Genomic DNA, 15,193 nt, shown 5'->3' on the forward strand with positions numbered 1-15,193 from the left:
GGAGATTCTGATTGCTCTCTCTTCTATCCCCATCCCCTAGTGCCGACATGAAGACTAGGTGATCAGAAAATATTTGTGGAATGAATGCATAAATGTATAGCAACCTTCACTGGTGAGAAAGGGGATCACCTCTGGAGTCAGACTGTCTGGATTACAAACCTGACTCTACCACTCACTGGTTGTAAGGTATTTTGCCTCAGTTTCTTTCTTTCTTCCTTTCTCTCTTTCTTTCTTTTTCTTTTTCTCTCTCTCCCTCCTTCTCCCATTCCTTCCCTCCTTCCTTCTGACTTTTTTTGTAAAATGAAAGTAATAGTACCTACCTTCTTTTATTCTTTCTTTCTTTTTCTCTCTTCCTCTTTCTCTCTCTCTTTCTCTTTCTCTTGTTCTCTTTCTTTTCTTCCTTTCATCATTCAGACCTTCCCACCCTCAATTTTGGGCTTCCTATGATCAGAAATTTTGTCTTATAATGGGTATTTTTGAGGCGGTCGGTGAGTTGGGGTTGGTGGATATGTGGATGGTGTTCGGTTGGGGTCCCAAAGACACAGCTTGTTGGTACCTGGCGCTGGCTTAGACGCTCAGTGAATGGATAAATAGGCACACAGATTACACCTTCCCACGATGCCCTCAGGGTTGCTACTTCCCTAAATTAACCATGTCATTCGTTTTCATACCCAGCCAAGCTGATCGCCTATTCCCAAGGTATGTGGGCCCCCAGCAGATTAGACCTGGGCCTAAGTCTTTCCCTGCCTTCCTCCCAGCGCCTCGCCCCGCCCTGTGCGGCCCTGGTCCAACACGGATGCTGACCCCTCCCTTTTCCGGCTCCTCCGCTGTTCCGCGGGCGTTCGGGAGTGGAGGTTCGGGCCTCTTCGGACCGTGTAACCGTTCTAACAGCGGGAAGGCACGGAGCTGCGGGTGAGTCCGCAGCTTGCAATCCGCTTCCCTTTGCCCCCAGACCGCCCTCGCCACTGCCCCCAGGAAGGTCTCCTCCTCCCGCACACCCATGGACCTTCCCACTCCCCTTCCCCCTCTCCTCCGCCCCTTCCCTTNGCCGGGATCACGCCCTGAGCCGAAGGCAGATGCTTAACCGCTGTGCCACCCAGGCGCCCCATCCCTCCTACTTTTCTTCCCCCCATTCCTCCTACCCTTCCTCCTCCTCCCAGCATGGTCCTTTGCCACTTTTTTCTCTCCAGACTCCCCCCCAACCTCATCCCGACCAAGCAGTTCTCTGTGCTTTCTGCCCTCAACAGCCCCCTGCAGCCCATGGGCTGATGGGACTGGGACTTTGCTGCCTCTGAGTGACGACCTGTCTCTCCCCTTCAGGCCATTGCCAGGCTCCACTCCCAGTGACGGTTTCTTGCTGTTACCAAGGTCCTCTGAGTGAGCACTCCACGGGGGTGTGTCAATTTGTCTCTGAGAGTGATCACTTCTGTGTGTGCCAGTCTCTCTCTGTGGGCAGCTGGGAGCATAAGCCTGTGCTTGGGACCCAAGTCCCAGTTCACCAATTTCTCCAACAGGCAGTTGGGATGGAACCTTACCAGCACATCAGTCTCTCTTCCCTTCCATTGCATCCTGTACCCCTTAGGCCAGGTGAGGGGGGCTGTATCCTGGGTGGTGGGAAGGAACTCCTGGGCGAAGAGGGCCCCCACCTCTGTCTTGGGCCTGCTTCTTACGAGAGGGTTTGGGGAAGCTGTAGGGAGGATTGTCTTCTGCTGTTCTGGCTCTGCCTGCAGCTCCATCCGTTTCCCTGTCCTAACTCCCTCCCTTCCTCCTTCCCCCAGCCCCTTAGACCCTGACCATCCCTGGCCCAGAGCCTAAGGCCCCTTTTCTTGCTCCTCTCCTGGGCTGGGCCAAGCAGGTGAGACCCAGCAGCCAGGAGCCTGGAACTGGCAATCAGAGCCTGAGCAGTGGGCGAGGTCAGTTCGACAGCAGTTGAATGCCCAGCTCCTCCTGGTCTCAGAGCCGAAGGCAGGCCCATCTCCTAAAGAGACATTGTCTGAAGACCTTGAATCCCAGCACTCCGTCTGTGCCCCAGATGAAGAAGAGCAGTCCCGGGACCATCAGAGGAGGCAGAGGCAGTTCCTGAAGCCAGTGACCCAGGCACAGCAGCCCACAGCGCTGGAGCTCCTGGTGGCGGAGCTCCAAACTCTGTTCTCAGCTGTGCTGCAGGACAGCAGCCCTGCAGCTTGGCACTACCTGCATGCAGTGCTGCATCTGCTGCCTCCGTATCGGGCACTGCTTGTGGGTCGCCTTGATTTGCTGCCCTTCCTGGAGCAGCTGTCCCACTGGGCCCCCTGGGTCCAATCCCAGCTCCAGCTGGACCTGCTAGATGCAATAGAGCAGGCCTTTCCCCCAGATACCTCTTTGTTAGAGGGTGCCTCCCATACCGAGTGCTGTCCCCAGAAGCAGAAGTCCCATCATGGGCACCCACGCCCAGCCTGCCCTTTTGTGCAGGCCCGGAGGGGTGGGCAGCAAGTAAGGGAGGAGTTGGCTACATGGCTGCGACCACTGACACTGCCTGAGCTACAGCACAGCCTGGGTATTGTTGGTGCTCAGGTGGCCCTGAAAGAGGCTTGGTGGCTAGGTGGCCTTAGCCTCCTGCCCTTGGCATTGGCGACAGACATCCCCATACAATATGAAAGCAGGGGCACTGACGACGCAGCGGAGGAGCCTGTTGGAAGAAAAAAGACTAAGTAAGTGAGGGACCCACACTGGGGCTTTGAGCAGAGGAGAGAAAGAAGCCAGTGCATGGGTGCCTCTAGGGTCACTTGGATGTCTAGAGCCAGATCCCTATTGACTTTAGGCATTAGCCTGACCCCAAGCCATGCTGGTTGAAGCTGCTTCTTTCTTCCTTTTTGTCTGCAAATAAACTGAGTGGTCTTAGTGTTCATCCCCATTGGGCAATGCAGAAATTCGTGAAAATCAAAAGTCAGCTAAAAGGAAGCCAAAGCTTCAGAAAACAGCTTGAGTTTCCAGAGTGTCCATTCTCTCTCAGATGGTGCTAGAAGCTTCCTTAGTTCTTTTTCTTACTCATTCATAATCCCTGAGCCTTGCCTCTGGGCCTACCTAGTGCTGGGAGCTGGATGTCGGGTACAGGTCCTTCCCTCAGGGTGTTCCTAGGTGAGTATGTGTCTGAGGGGCCTTTCCCTCATGTCTCTGGAGCTAAGCCAGCCCCAGAGCGGATCAAAGTCGGCAGCACTGCCAGATGGGACTCCCTTCGGACCCTTCCATAGTCTCTTCCTGCCCTGCCGGTGTGGATATCCTGGCCCCTTGAGTGCTGATTGTTTCCCCCAGTCTGGCTGTCATTGCTCCGTTCAGGATTTCGGAATGCGTGCAGAGCCCTCCTCTTCTGTGAGTTCTCTAACTCTAGTCTAAGAATTTCCCCCATCCTCCGGCCTGATTTTATAAGTGCTTTGCAGCTTGTCTAGGACATACTCACTGTGTGGGAAGAATAGTAGCTTTACCTTTAATGTTGGTTGGCTTCTTCAGCTTTTGCTCTAAGTTTATGGCTGAGTCAAAGTTTTTCCTAAAAATTTAGAGCCGTGTCGTGGACAGATAGATAGGCTCCTGGGGCCCTAATGGAAGGGGCCAGTGCCAACAATTTATGTCTTCTATACCCCCAGCGACTTTCTTTTTTCAAAGACCTGCCCAGTGCTCTGAGTAGGTTTCACTTCCTGGGAAATGTAACTGAGGTGAGAATGGGCTGAGATGTTGGGAAAGCGACAAGTTCTGTGCTTTCTCATTGAACCTGGCGATAAGCCTCTGAGGCCTAGCTAATGTGGCTTAATTTGCATGAAGTTCTCCGGGCCTGTTCCCCTAGGCATCCGTTCATTTAATAAGTATTATTGGGTACCCAACATGTATCAGGAACTGCTAGATGCTGGAGATACAGAAGTGAACAAAACAGACTCAAATCTCTTTGGGGTTTTACAGTTTAGTTAGGGGAATAGATGTTAAATAAGTTGATACCAGTAAAATCACTTACAAACTGTGATAAGTGCAATAAAATCAGAGCACACCCCCTTTCCCCTAGCCGTTCCTCTGTGTGTGTGTGTGTGTGTGTGTGTGTGTGTGTGCGCGCGCAGGTAGGGAAAGCACATCAGAGGGGTTTGGAGTTATTAACAAAATATCCTGCAGGTTGTGAAGGGAAATAAGAGGAGGGTTCAAGGAGGAGGAAGCAGGAGAATTAAATGCTACTGAGGCAAGGAAGAAAAATCTGAAAGATGTTCATTGGTTTTAGTAACAAGGAGGTTGGTGAGAGTGATTTATTTCAGGGGAGTTTTGTGAGGAGGAAGCCAGATTTTAGTGCATTCAGGAGCAAATGGGAGATGAGAAAGTGGAAATCACATTTTACTATTCTTTCATGAAGCTTGGTTTGAAGAGAGAGAGAAAGAATAGGACAGTGGTGTCTGGATAGGACTTTAAAAAAAAAAAAAGATGGAGAGATGTTCGTAGCCCTTCAGGCAGTGCTTAAGGAGTGGACATTTAATAAATATTTGTACAGTGAATGAATAAATATAGGCTAAAGGTAAGAAAAGGAAGAGACTGAAAATACATCACGAAAAGGCAATCAAGGATCCATAGCACAAATGGAGGAATTAGTCTTGCAGAGAAGGAAGGACATTACTTCCTCTCAAGTTGGTTAGGATGGGATTAGGATGGGAGTCCCTGCAGATAAATGTGTGGGAAGGCAGCTGCACTAGAGGAAGTTAGTTCACGGCTTAGAGCCCCGGTTTCCTCTGGGCAGGGAAGGAGGCAGAGAAGGGGATGGGACAGGGGCCTGGCAGGGCTGGGTATGGGGATAGGTGGAGGCCTGGCATAGGAGCTGAGGAGTCTGAAAGACAGCTGTCTGTGGACTTGTATGAAGATATCAGAGCAGAGTGAACCCATAGTTGAGATCCGATACCTGGAATCCATAGAGGAGCTGATATTCCTTGTTCTGCAATCTTCTGAACCAATTTAGATCATGTAGAACTTTAGTTGTTGAGGAAATGAAGCTTTAATAGCTGTTACACCATTAAGATGTCCTGATCCAACATCAAAGTTACAAACCCTATTGTTGATATGAATTTTAGAATAGGTTTGCTCTGTTGTCCCTGGGGTAACTTGTTCTGTTGATCTAGGTTTGGGCCAATTAATAACGTTAATATACTTGACAGATTAAGTCTAATTTAATTATTCAGATTTTTGTTTGTTTGTTTGTCTCGTGCTCTGAGTTTACTCCAACTAGAATTATTAGTCCAGGTGATTAGTTTTTGGTGTCTTGGATAATTAATTTTCATATCAATTTTGTTAGCTGGTGTTCTGGAAAGGTGAGAAGATTGAGAGCCCTGGTGCGGGCTTGAGGGGGTCGAAGGATGCATCATTGGACCCTGGCTGGAAAGGAAAGGCTGTGAAACTAGAAGTTGGGTGGTGATGGGGGAAGAGCAAGAGTCACAGGCAAGCAGATCATGCAGAGTTGGAAACAGGCATAATGGGGCAAAGATAGATCTAGAAGCTTAGGGAGTTTGCCATGGAGGAGAAATCCAGGACTGTGGGCTTGCAAGGTGATGAGTTGAGAAAACAAAGTATTCCCATTACTTTTATTCAGTATTATGTAACACTGACTTCACAGTAATCACAATAAATCCAGAATGATTATTCATGTATCAGAAAGGGAGGGGTTGTTCATCTATAGGTCTGTGTGAATATAGCTGTTTGACTGTATTTGCTCGCTATGGGAACACCTTTGGGTATAGGTGTAGACAGGCTCTGGCAAAACCACATCATGTCCTCCTAGACACCTGATCTAGCTCCTCCTTTCACTGGCTAACAGTGGCAACCTGACCTCCTGCTGTGTCTCTTTTCTCCTGATTTTTATTGTACAGGCCTCAGCTTGATCCAGAAGTTCCTGGTAAGAAGACCTTACAGAAGAGAAGCACTAGCTTCTCACCTCAGACTTCCCTCCTGGGTAGCCAGGTGATGAACGTTCTGAAGACAGAGAGATACCTGAAGATGCACTTCCTCTATCTCAACGTAGCTCCCAGCCGGTACTTTAGGTAAGAGCCTGTGTCCAGACACCTGTTCTGGCCACTCCCGGGTGTCCGCCCATGCTGTTATCCCCTGCCCCCTCTCCGTACCCACTCCTCTCTAGCTGCTTCTCATCTGTCTTCCAGTTTCCCTCCCTCTTTGCTTCTCAGTCTCCTTTCCATTCTGCACCTCTGCTTTGCTCCCCTTTACCCTCACAATCTTTGGTCTTAGTTGTCCTCTTCTACTTTTGGTTCTGTCTTCTTTATTCTGTCCTAAGATGATAGAAACATTTGGTCACAGCCTCGGAAGGGAATTTAATGGTCACCTCTTTCAACTCCAATGCAGGAATCAGGTGCTTGAATCTTTACAGTGAGGGGAAGCTTTGAGTTTGCCACGATATCCCGTTCCTTAGACTGAACCAAAATCTGCTTTCCTTTAACTTCTTTTAACTTTCTTTTAACTTCTACCTTCCGGTCCTAGTTTTATCCCTGGGGCTATAAAAACAAGTCTCCTCTTTCCACATGACTCAAGAGGCATTCATTTTCTTCTATTAGCCCTAAAATTTACATATTTTTAAAAGCCTGATTCAAGTCTCATCTCTTCCCAGAAATAATAATAATAATAATAATTACCATTGATTAAGTTTTTCCAGGCATTGTGCTAATAAACATATGACGTGGGTTATTTATCCTTCACCTACCAAGTAGGTGCTATTATTATTTCCATATATGAGATGAGTGCCCTAATGCATAAAGAGGTTAAGTAACTTGTCACATAGTCAGTGGTAGAAACAGACAAACCTAGGACTGTCTTAACTCAAAAGTCTATGCTCTTAAATCAGATGTCACAAATCCTCCCAGAAAGCCTTATTTCCTGCATACACTGCTCTCTTTCTTCTGAGTTTATGTAGCACTACTGAACCATATCACCCATGCATTCATTGATCAGTTCATTAACACGTTTTCACTGAGAGCATTGTGCCAGTTGTTAAGCAATTGTCTTTTGGCTCTAATCTCCTCTCCTCTCTCTGCTTTGTGATACTGGGGCTGAGACTCTGAAACTTTATTCCTCCTTTTTCAGCTGGCTACCTGTTAGGTTTGATTAATAGGGGGTGCTAGAACGAGACTGGACGCAAGATAAGAGAAGGGAATTTCTCTTTCCCTCACTTGCTCTTTCTGTCCATATTGGTCAGAAATAATAATAATAAAAAAAAATTGTCCCCTGGTGGCAGCGGGCACTTCTGAATTAACTTCTTCATGATTCTGAGTTGGGGGGCCCCTTCCCATCACAGTTCTGCATCTTGACTGCACGGCCCCTCCTCCAAACTGCTTAGGTACCAGTAGCAACCCAGCAGCATCTCCTCAGAAATCCATGTCCCAACTCTACAAGCCCCTCTTCCAGACTCTGAGCTTCTGAGAATCCAGTTGCCTTCCCTTTGTTCCTCTAGTTCTAGGGCTGGCATCCATTCCTGTGATTATGGTATCTGTGCTATCTTAGTGTTCCCTTTTTGTTTTTCATTTCTTTGACACCTTTAAGAAAAACACATGCTTTCTATTAAATTCACTTTGTTGAAATGCCCAGTTTGGTTTCTGTTTCCCTGATTGGACCCTTACTGATCTCATGAAAGGAAGTGAGCCTCAATTATGGGATTCTGAGATTGGTTTGGTAATGTCCTTGACCTTGAACAGTACTGAGCTCTGTGCTAATGGCATATAGGATGACATATAGTGGCATCATGATTAATTATCACTTGTGGCTGAATGTGATAAACTACCCTACTGATACCCAGTGGCCACCACACTTGACCAACTGGCAGTAATGGTAGTAATGGTGGCAGTGTGGGGTGGGATGCTTACTGGCTGTGGCAGAGAGCTTACACAAAGAAAATTACAAGCTTAGAACTTTAAGCCGTCAACTCCATCATAATCAGAGAAGCAGCACAATCAAAGATAATTAGGCACATAGACAAGAAACCATGAGCAAGAGAACTAAAAAGGCAGTGAATAATTATAGGACCAACATCTGCCAAAGAAGGGAACCCAGTGAAGTGACTTTAGCATTTGGTGGTGCTTTTCCCCAAACAGAGATGCCTGTCGATTCCAGTATCAGCAATTGTGTGTCAGTTCTACTGTCTGTTCCTGAAAGACTGAGAGGAGGAGCTGAGCTCTGGACAGGCACAGACAGCCAAAGATCAGAGGCTACAGCTAGAGGCCCACACCCAGGAGGGACGTATTTTCTGCTTCAACCTATAACGTCACCAGGGTCCCAACCCAGAGTCCAGGGCATTTAGCTTTGAGTTCTCTGATATGTTCATACAGATGATTTTCATAGTTTATCCCCTTGTTTTGTCTTTATCTAGTTGTTCTCAAGTGAGAGTATTAATTCCAAATTTCTAGCTGCACCATCAGTAAAAGTGGAATGCTGGCATTTATTGTTTCGTTTTGTTTATTTTTCACATAACAGAGTTTTTTTTAATGTGTTTGAATTTGTCCAATTTTTCTTTTTCTTTTTTTTTTTTAAGATTTTATTTATTTATTTGACAGAGAGAGAGACAGCCAGCGAGAGAGGGAACAAGCAGGGGGAATGGGAGAGGAAGAAGCAGGCTTCCAGTGGAGGAGCCTGATGTGGGGCTCGATCCCATAACAACCGGGATCACGCCCTGAGCTGAAGGCAGACGCTTAATGACTGAGCCACCCAGGCGCCCCTGTCCAATTTTTCTTGTATTTGTCCTAGATTTTTTTATAAAGTTTTTTAATTCTAATGTATTTAAGATAAAACGTTATATTCGTATTTGTCCTAGGTGTTGATTCATACTCAGAAAGAAATTTATTCCTTCACTTCCTTAGAGCCTTTGTTCAACTGTCATGTCTTCACTCGCCACCCTCCCCTGGCACTGCCAACCTCCTTTGCTGTGCTTTCCTTCCCCTCTCATTTATAATAGTTATCATTTTTCTTTTCCAGTATAATGAGAGCTCTATCAGGGCAGGGATTTTTGTTTGTTGTGTTTAACAATGTATCCTGAGGGTTTAGAACAGTTTGGCATAGAGAAAAGACTCAATAACATTTGTTGAATGAATGAATGAATGAATGAATGAATGATCGATCTAGAGTAGGACCAGATTTAGGGGCAGTGAAGGATGAGTTCAGTGTAGAAGTCGCAGTGTTTCATTGAGGCATAGAGTTCGAGGTGTTTTGGAAGTAGCTGAATACTCTCTAGTGTCACTTAATGCTCTTAACTGATCTGAGACTTTCGAGAGCAAGGACTATGTAGCAGTTATTTCTGTGTCCTCATCTCCAGTCACAGTACGTGGACAGAAGGGAAACTTGATAAATAGTTTAACTAAACTCTATAAAGTCATTAAAAAAAAAAAGAAGAGGAAAAAAGCAACTTTAAAAAGGAAAAAAGAAAGAGTAGTGTTCATTAAGGTGTCGTAGGGGAAGGATCCCTTGGGAGAGCCTGGAATCAGTTGGGATAGAAGGCTGTCCTGTGGGAAGCCAGGCAGTCCAGTGGTTAAGAGGGGTGGCTTGAGTCAGGTAGATTTGGCTTTAAGTCCTATATTTTTCCCTTAACTACCTTGGACAAAGTTATAACTCCTCTTTGCTTCAGAAGAAATAGTTTGGGGGGAAAGAGTACTTGGGAAAATCTAGTCACTTTGTCAGAAAGGAAACAAAGCTTTTATATGATTTGATTTAGCGAGTCCATTCTGGTATCTATCTAAGCGCTCTTTTTTTTTCCCCCTAAGATTTTATTTCTTTATTTTGAGAGAAAGAGTGTACGAGAGAGCCAGGGGAGGGGCAGAGGGAGAGGGAGAGAATCCTCAGGCAGACTCCCCCCTAAGCTGGGAACCTGACACAAGGCTCGATCTCACAACCCTGAGATCCTGACCGGAGCCAAAATCAAGAGTTGGATGCTTAACTGACTGAGCCACCCAGGCGCCCCTCTATCTAAATTCCCTTAAGTCATTTGCTTAATAATGTATTCTAGAAAGTTGAGAGAAGGGATAGAGGAGGGCCATTTTATCTCTTAGGCATTATAGGTATAGGATCTGGGACATAATAGCTTTTATAGGGCTCTAAAATATACTTAATGCTTAAAAATATTATTGGTTCCAAGTTATGAAAATAAAAATACAAAATAAAAATTGATAAATGCTTTATTGAATGTGTCCCAACATAGCATTGTGCTAACTAGGCTTCTGCAACTAGATACAACTATCGGATAGCTGCCTATAAATGAGATTTAGTGTGGGGTGTGGGTGCATTGTGCTGAAGTAAGAGAATTAGTAGGATTTTAAGATGGCTCTGGAGGTACTTGTCTGGTTTTCTAAGGTGCAGTTTTCCTCTTGATTTGTGTGTGTCCAGTCTTCCGGTTGCCCTCTGCTTTTCCCCATTCTCAGTTACTCCAAACAGCACCCCCTAATGGTCTCTGGGTGTTATTTCAGTACCTAGAGATACATGTATTTATCATTTTTAAGATGTACTTTTTTTCACATTTTCACATCTCTGAAATTGTGATGCATCTTCCAGATTGGTGCAGTATCACGTTGGCAGCATTTTAAATTTTAGTGTTTCGTTAAAAAAGAATCTTGCATCTTAGATTTGATAAGATGTGAAGTATCTGGATCTGGAGATACGAACTGCTTAGAACTGGCTAGGTGCCTTTTTCTTTTTTCTCCTCTATCTTTGGCTTCCATTTATTCTTTTTTTTAAAGATATATTTATTTGAGAGAGAGAAAGAGAAAGCCCGCACACGTGTGTGAGTACGCAGGGGGTGGGGCTGAGGGAGAGAGAGAGAAACTCAAGCAAACCACGCTGAGCGAGAAGCCCACACTGGGGCTCAACACCGGGGCTCAGTGTCACGACCCGGAGATCACGACCTGAGCTGAAACCAAGAATTGGGCACTTAACTGACTGTGCCACCCGGGCGCCCTGGCTTCCATTTATTCTTAATAATATTTGTTTCCTCGAGCACCTGGGTGGCTCAGTCAGTTAAGTGTCTGCCTTGGGCTGAGGTCATGACCCCAGGACCGAACCCCGCATCGGGCTCGCTGCTCAGCAGTAAGTCTGCTTCTCCCTCTGCCTCTCCCCTCTCCTTGTGCTCTCTCTCTTGCTCACACTCTCTCTCTCTCTCAAATAAATAAAATCTTAAAAAAAAAAATTACATCTGTTCCCTTTTTTCAGTTTGAACGTCATTCTGTTCTCTTTCCTGTCTTCCATCTCTCCTCTGCCTTCATTCCTGCCTCCACGTTTCGCCTCTCCATCCCTCTTTGGTCCCTTCCTGGCGCCTGCACAAGTTCCCTGCTGATCAGAACTCTTTTTTAAAGGCCCTATAGCCTGGTGGTGGTGCCACCGAAGAAGGTGAACCCTGAGCACTACATCTTCTCTCCGTTTGGGATCCTGCATGTACACCCTGTGGAGGGCAGTGAGACAATGACGCTGGGGACCTGGCACCGCCACTCCGTCCTCTGGCAGCAGCTCCAGTTCATCCCATTCTTCAAATATTGCCTCTTATACAAGGCCTTGGCCCGGTAGGTGATGACGGTATGGGATCTGGGGACCGGTGTTGCAGGGAGCGGTAGCGTGTCACTGCCCTCTGATCTGTAGTTGGAAGAAGAGCGTGAAGTTACAGAGGCTGCACCGGTGCCGGACTTTCCTAGGGAAACATCTGCTCTCGGCTGTGCCCCACTTCGGAGCTGGGCTTCTGCATATTAGCAGGTAAGGTCTTCAAAGCGCACTGTCAATGGATGCTTTAAAATTATTTTTACAAGAAGTATTAACATGTTCCTTGTAGAAATTTTGGAAAATGCAAAAAAGCACAAAGGAAAAAAATCTTTAAACTTACCACACGTAACTAACCATGACAGACATTTTGTTGCATATCCTTCTAGTCTTTTTTCTATCACCTATACAAATGTGGTCATACTTGACATATTGTTAAGTAACCAGTTTTTTTTCTGGCTGATGTATTCTGAGCATATTTCATGTAATTATGTATTCCTACATCAACTTGCCCCAGATCACACAATTATTAACTATTGGATCTGGGGATATAACTTAGGTGTTTGAATCCGAATTCTCTGCTTTTTCCATGGTCTTTTGGATTCTTTTTTTTTGGTGGGGGGGACTTATTCTTATTTTCAGTACTTTTTTTTTTAACTTTTCCTGTACTCCTCAGCCACTTCTAATTATCTTCTGTAATAGAACTTGCAAACTGAAATGTCTACAGGGCCTGAGCGGGAGCTATGGCAGAAATGCAGTGGGTTAGGTGCAAGACATTAGGGAGTGTGGGGAATGCAATCTGAAGACTACAACTAAGTAGGACAGTCACTACTCAATTCCAACTGACTGTTACCACTGGGAATACGGGTACAGAATGCCAGCTGCCTTATTTTTTTCAGGATTTCCTGGAAATACATGTTTTGTTTTAAAGTGTTTAAATTTTACCTAGTTAACTCAATTAAAACAGTGTGCTGGCCAACTCTTAGTGGAACATATGAAAACAATTTCAGTCTGAATTTAACCCACAGCCTACCATTTTGCAACCTTTGCTCTAGGGATCCCCCAGTCTAGCCTAATCATCATGGTATAATTAAAAGCATAAGGGCTTGGAGGCTGGACAGATCTGAATTTAAATACTAGCAAGGGACTTTACTGTTTGAACCTCATTTCCTGTTACGAAAACTAGGGATGAAGATTTCTACTACACAGCTATAGTGAGAATTAAGTGAGACTGTAAATGTAAAATACCGCGTTCAATTCAATGCCTCTTGCTAGGTACAGAATAAGATGACACCCATTATGATCACCCATGCTTACGGGGGGGCCTTTCATCTTCTTCAGGTATTTTTAGAGATGTAGAGTTCTCGAGGAGGGTGGGGGGTAGTAGATAACAGACGCAGATTTTCTCATAGGTAGTTAGCCCATGGAGAAGTTGAAGGTTCATCACCTTTGATCCTAAAACTCATCTGTCCATCTAGAATTCTAGGGCCCGTAGCTTCCACTATTCCAAGGAAGAAGCTCTGTAGTCTCTCCTTCTAAGTCAGAGCTTGGGATCATTTGACACCCTCCTAGCAGAAAGGTCACTTAGTATAAACATGTGCACGTCCCCCAGGGCTTTCCCAAAGAATTCCCTGAACAGCAACTTCCTCAGCTTGAATTCTTCCAAAGAGCTCTGTAGAGGAAGCTGTTACTGGAGGTCACTAGGAATATTATCATCTTCCTAGACCTTTGCTTGTTCTGAGGTGAGCTGGGTTGAGGTCAGAGGTGTTCAAGGAAAGAGGCCTGAATGCCGGCTCTGACCAGCTTAGCCCTTGATCTCAGGCTTCTGCAGGAGCTGCGCTCTGTAACCTGGCTCCCCCAAGAGCTGGATCGATGCTACGAGCTGCTGGACCTGCAGCGGGCTCTAGCCAAGGAGAACCACAAGGCCCTGCGGCTGCTCCGTCGCTGTCTGCACCTCTGCACATCTGTCCTCCATCTGGTAAGAGGCTGCAGCTTATTGTGAACCTTTCTCCAGAGGGAGCTGCCCGAGGTGCAGCGTCCTCTTGGCTTAAGCTTCTCCCGGGAGCCCCTGTGTGGCCTGGGTGCTGCAGTTGGTGCCCAGCCCTGGTCCTGCACAGCAACAGCAGTCTCTGTTTTGGGGTGGATGGATCGATTATAGATGCGCAGAGGCTTGGACTCAAGCTTTTCCCTGAGGGTTGGTCGTGGCCTTGAGCAGGGAGGAGAAGGAACATAACAATGATTTTTCTTCAGTTTGTGCCAAGGGCATTTGGGAATTTGAAAGTTGGAATCTGGATCTTTTATGCTGCCGGGCTTATCTTTGAACCTATCTTGAACCTTTGGCAGGCCACTGTGGCTGGTAGAAGCATTCAGTAATGGTGTCCTTCCTAAGTATGCCTACTTTGCATCTGTGGCACGTGCCCCCTGCCTAGGGTTCCTGGAGGCCCTGCTGTGTGCTTGTTTCTGTCACTGTGGTTTGTTGTCTGTCAGGTGGGGCTGGATATTTACACAGTGGTCTGGCTGATCACCATCTGCAGGTAGTCTAGTTCTGAGAGAAGGGAGCCACCCAGATTCTGTGAACATGAGAAATAATGTAGAAGAGGCCCCTTGTGGCTTCATACAGGGAAATGGCCTTTAGCCTCCGACAACAGCTGGACCTGCCATTGCACTGAGCTAAGTGGGGCAGAAGGTGGGGGCAAGCTCTTCCATGCCCTTTCTCTACCTCCTAGTTCCTAAATCCCACCTTTGTTTTAATGTTACAAAACTCATATAATTTTTTAATAGTCAGGAATTTATTTTGTTAATTAAGGTTAATTTCCATGCAGTAAACAAATTTTAGGTGTGCAGTTTGTTGAAATATTTGCATATATATGTATATATATCCATGTAACCACCACCCAGATCAAGATATAGAACATTTCCAACATCTCAGCGTGCTCCCTGGTACCTCTCCTATCAGTACCCCACAAAGGTAACCACTACTCTGATCTCTGTCACCACAGATTTGTTTAGTCTGATTTTGAGTTTCATATAAATGGAATCAGCATATCTGGCTTTTTTTTTTTTCACTCAACATAATTTTAGTGAGATTTATCCATAATCTTCTAGGTAGAGGTGGTTCACTTTTTTATATGCTATGTAGTATTTCCCTCTATGAATGTACCACAATTTATTTATTCTCTTACTGTTGGACATTTGCGTTTGTTCCAGTTTTGCTATTATGACTAATGCTGATATGAACATTCTTGTACGTGTCTTTTGGTGGACATAAGCACTTATTCGTTTGGAGTATGTGTTCTAAGAGTGAAATTGCTGGAATAGGGTGTATGTATGTTTTACAGTGCCAAACAGTTTTCTAGAGTGGGTGTACCAGGTTTATATTCCCCCAGCAATGGAGGAGATTTCCAGTTGCACTGTGTTCTCACAACACTTGGTATTGTCAGGATTTTTAATTTTAGCCAAACTGGTATGCAGTGGTATTTCATTATCATTTTTATTTGTGTTTCTGTGATCACCAAGGTTGTTGAGCATCTTTTCATATGTTTATTGGCTGTTTTGGTACCCTCTTCTGTGAAATGTCTTAACTCTCTTGCTCGTTTTTAACTGGGTCATCTGTTTTCTTCCTATTAATGTGTAAGAGTTCTTTATATATTCTAGATATGAGTCCTATATCAAATAAATGTATTATAAA

General features: G+C 45.5%; 1 protein-coding gene across 1 annotated transcript in view; it reads left to right on the forward strand.

Annotated features, from left to right (window-relative positions):
• Positions 1-365: 365 nt before the first annotated feature.
• DNHD1 (dynein heavy chain domain 1) overlaps positions 366-15,193 on the forward strand; it is a 74,861-nt gene continuing 60,033 nt past the window's right edge. Inside the window, 8 exon segments of the mRNA XM_034666486.1 lie at positions 366-912; positions 1,321-1,377; positions 1,515-1,587; positions 1,856-2,690; positions 5,865-6,035; positions 11,331-11,534; positions 11,611-11,721; positions 13,327-13,483. Of these exon segments, the coding sequence (XP_034522377.1) occupies positions 1,524-1,587; positions 1,856-2,690; positions 5,865-6,035; positions 11,331-11,534; positions 11,611-11,721; positions 13,327-13,483 (1,542 nt within the window). The 5' untranslated portion in view covers positions 366-912; positions 1,321-1,377; positions 1,515-1,523.

Source organism: Ailuropoda melanoleuca, chromosome 8 (assembly GCF_002007445.2).
Source record: "Ailuropoda melanoleuca isolate Jingjing chromosome 8, ASM200744v2, whole genome shotgun sequence".
NCBI lineage: Eukaryota > Metazoa > Chordata > Mammalia > Carnivora > Ursidae > Ailuropoda > Ailuropoda melanoleuca.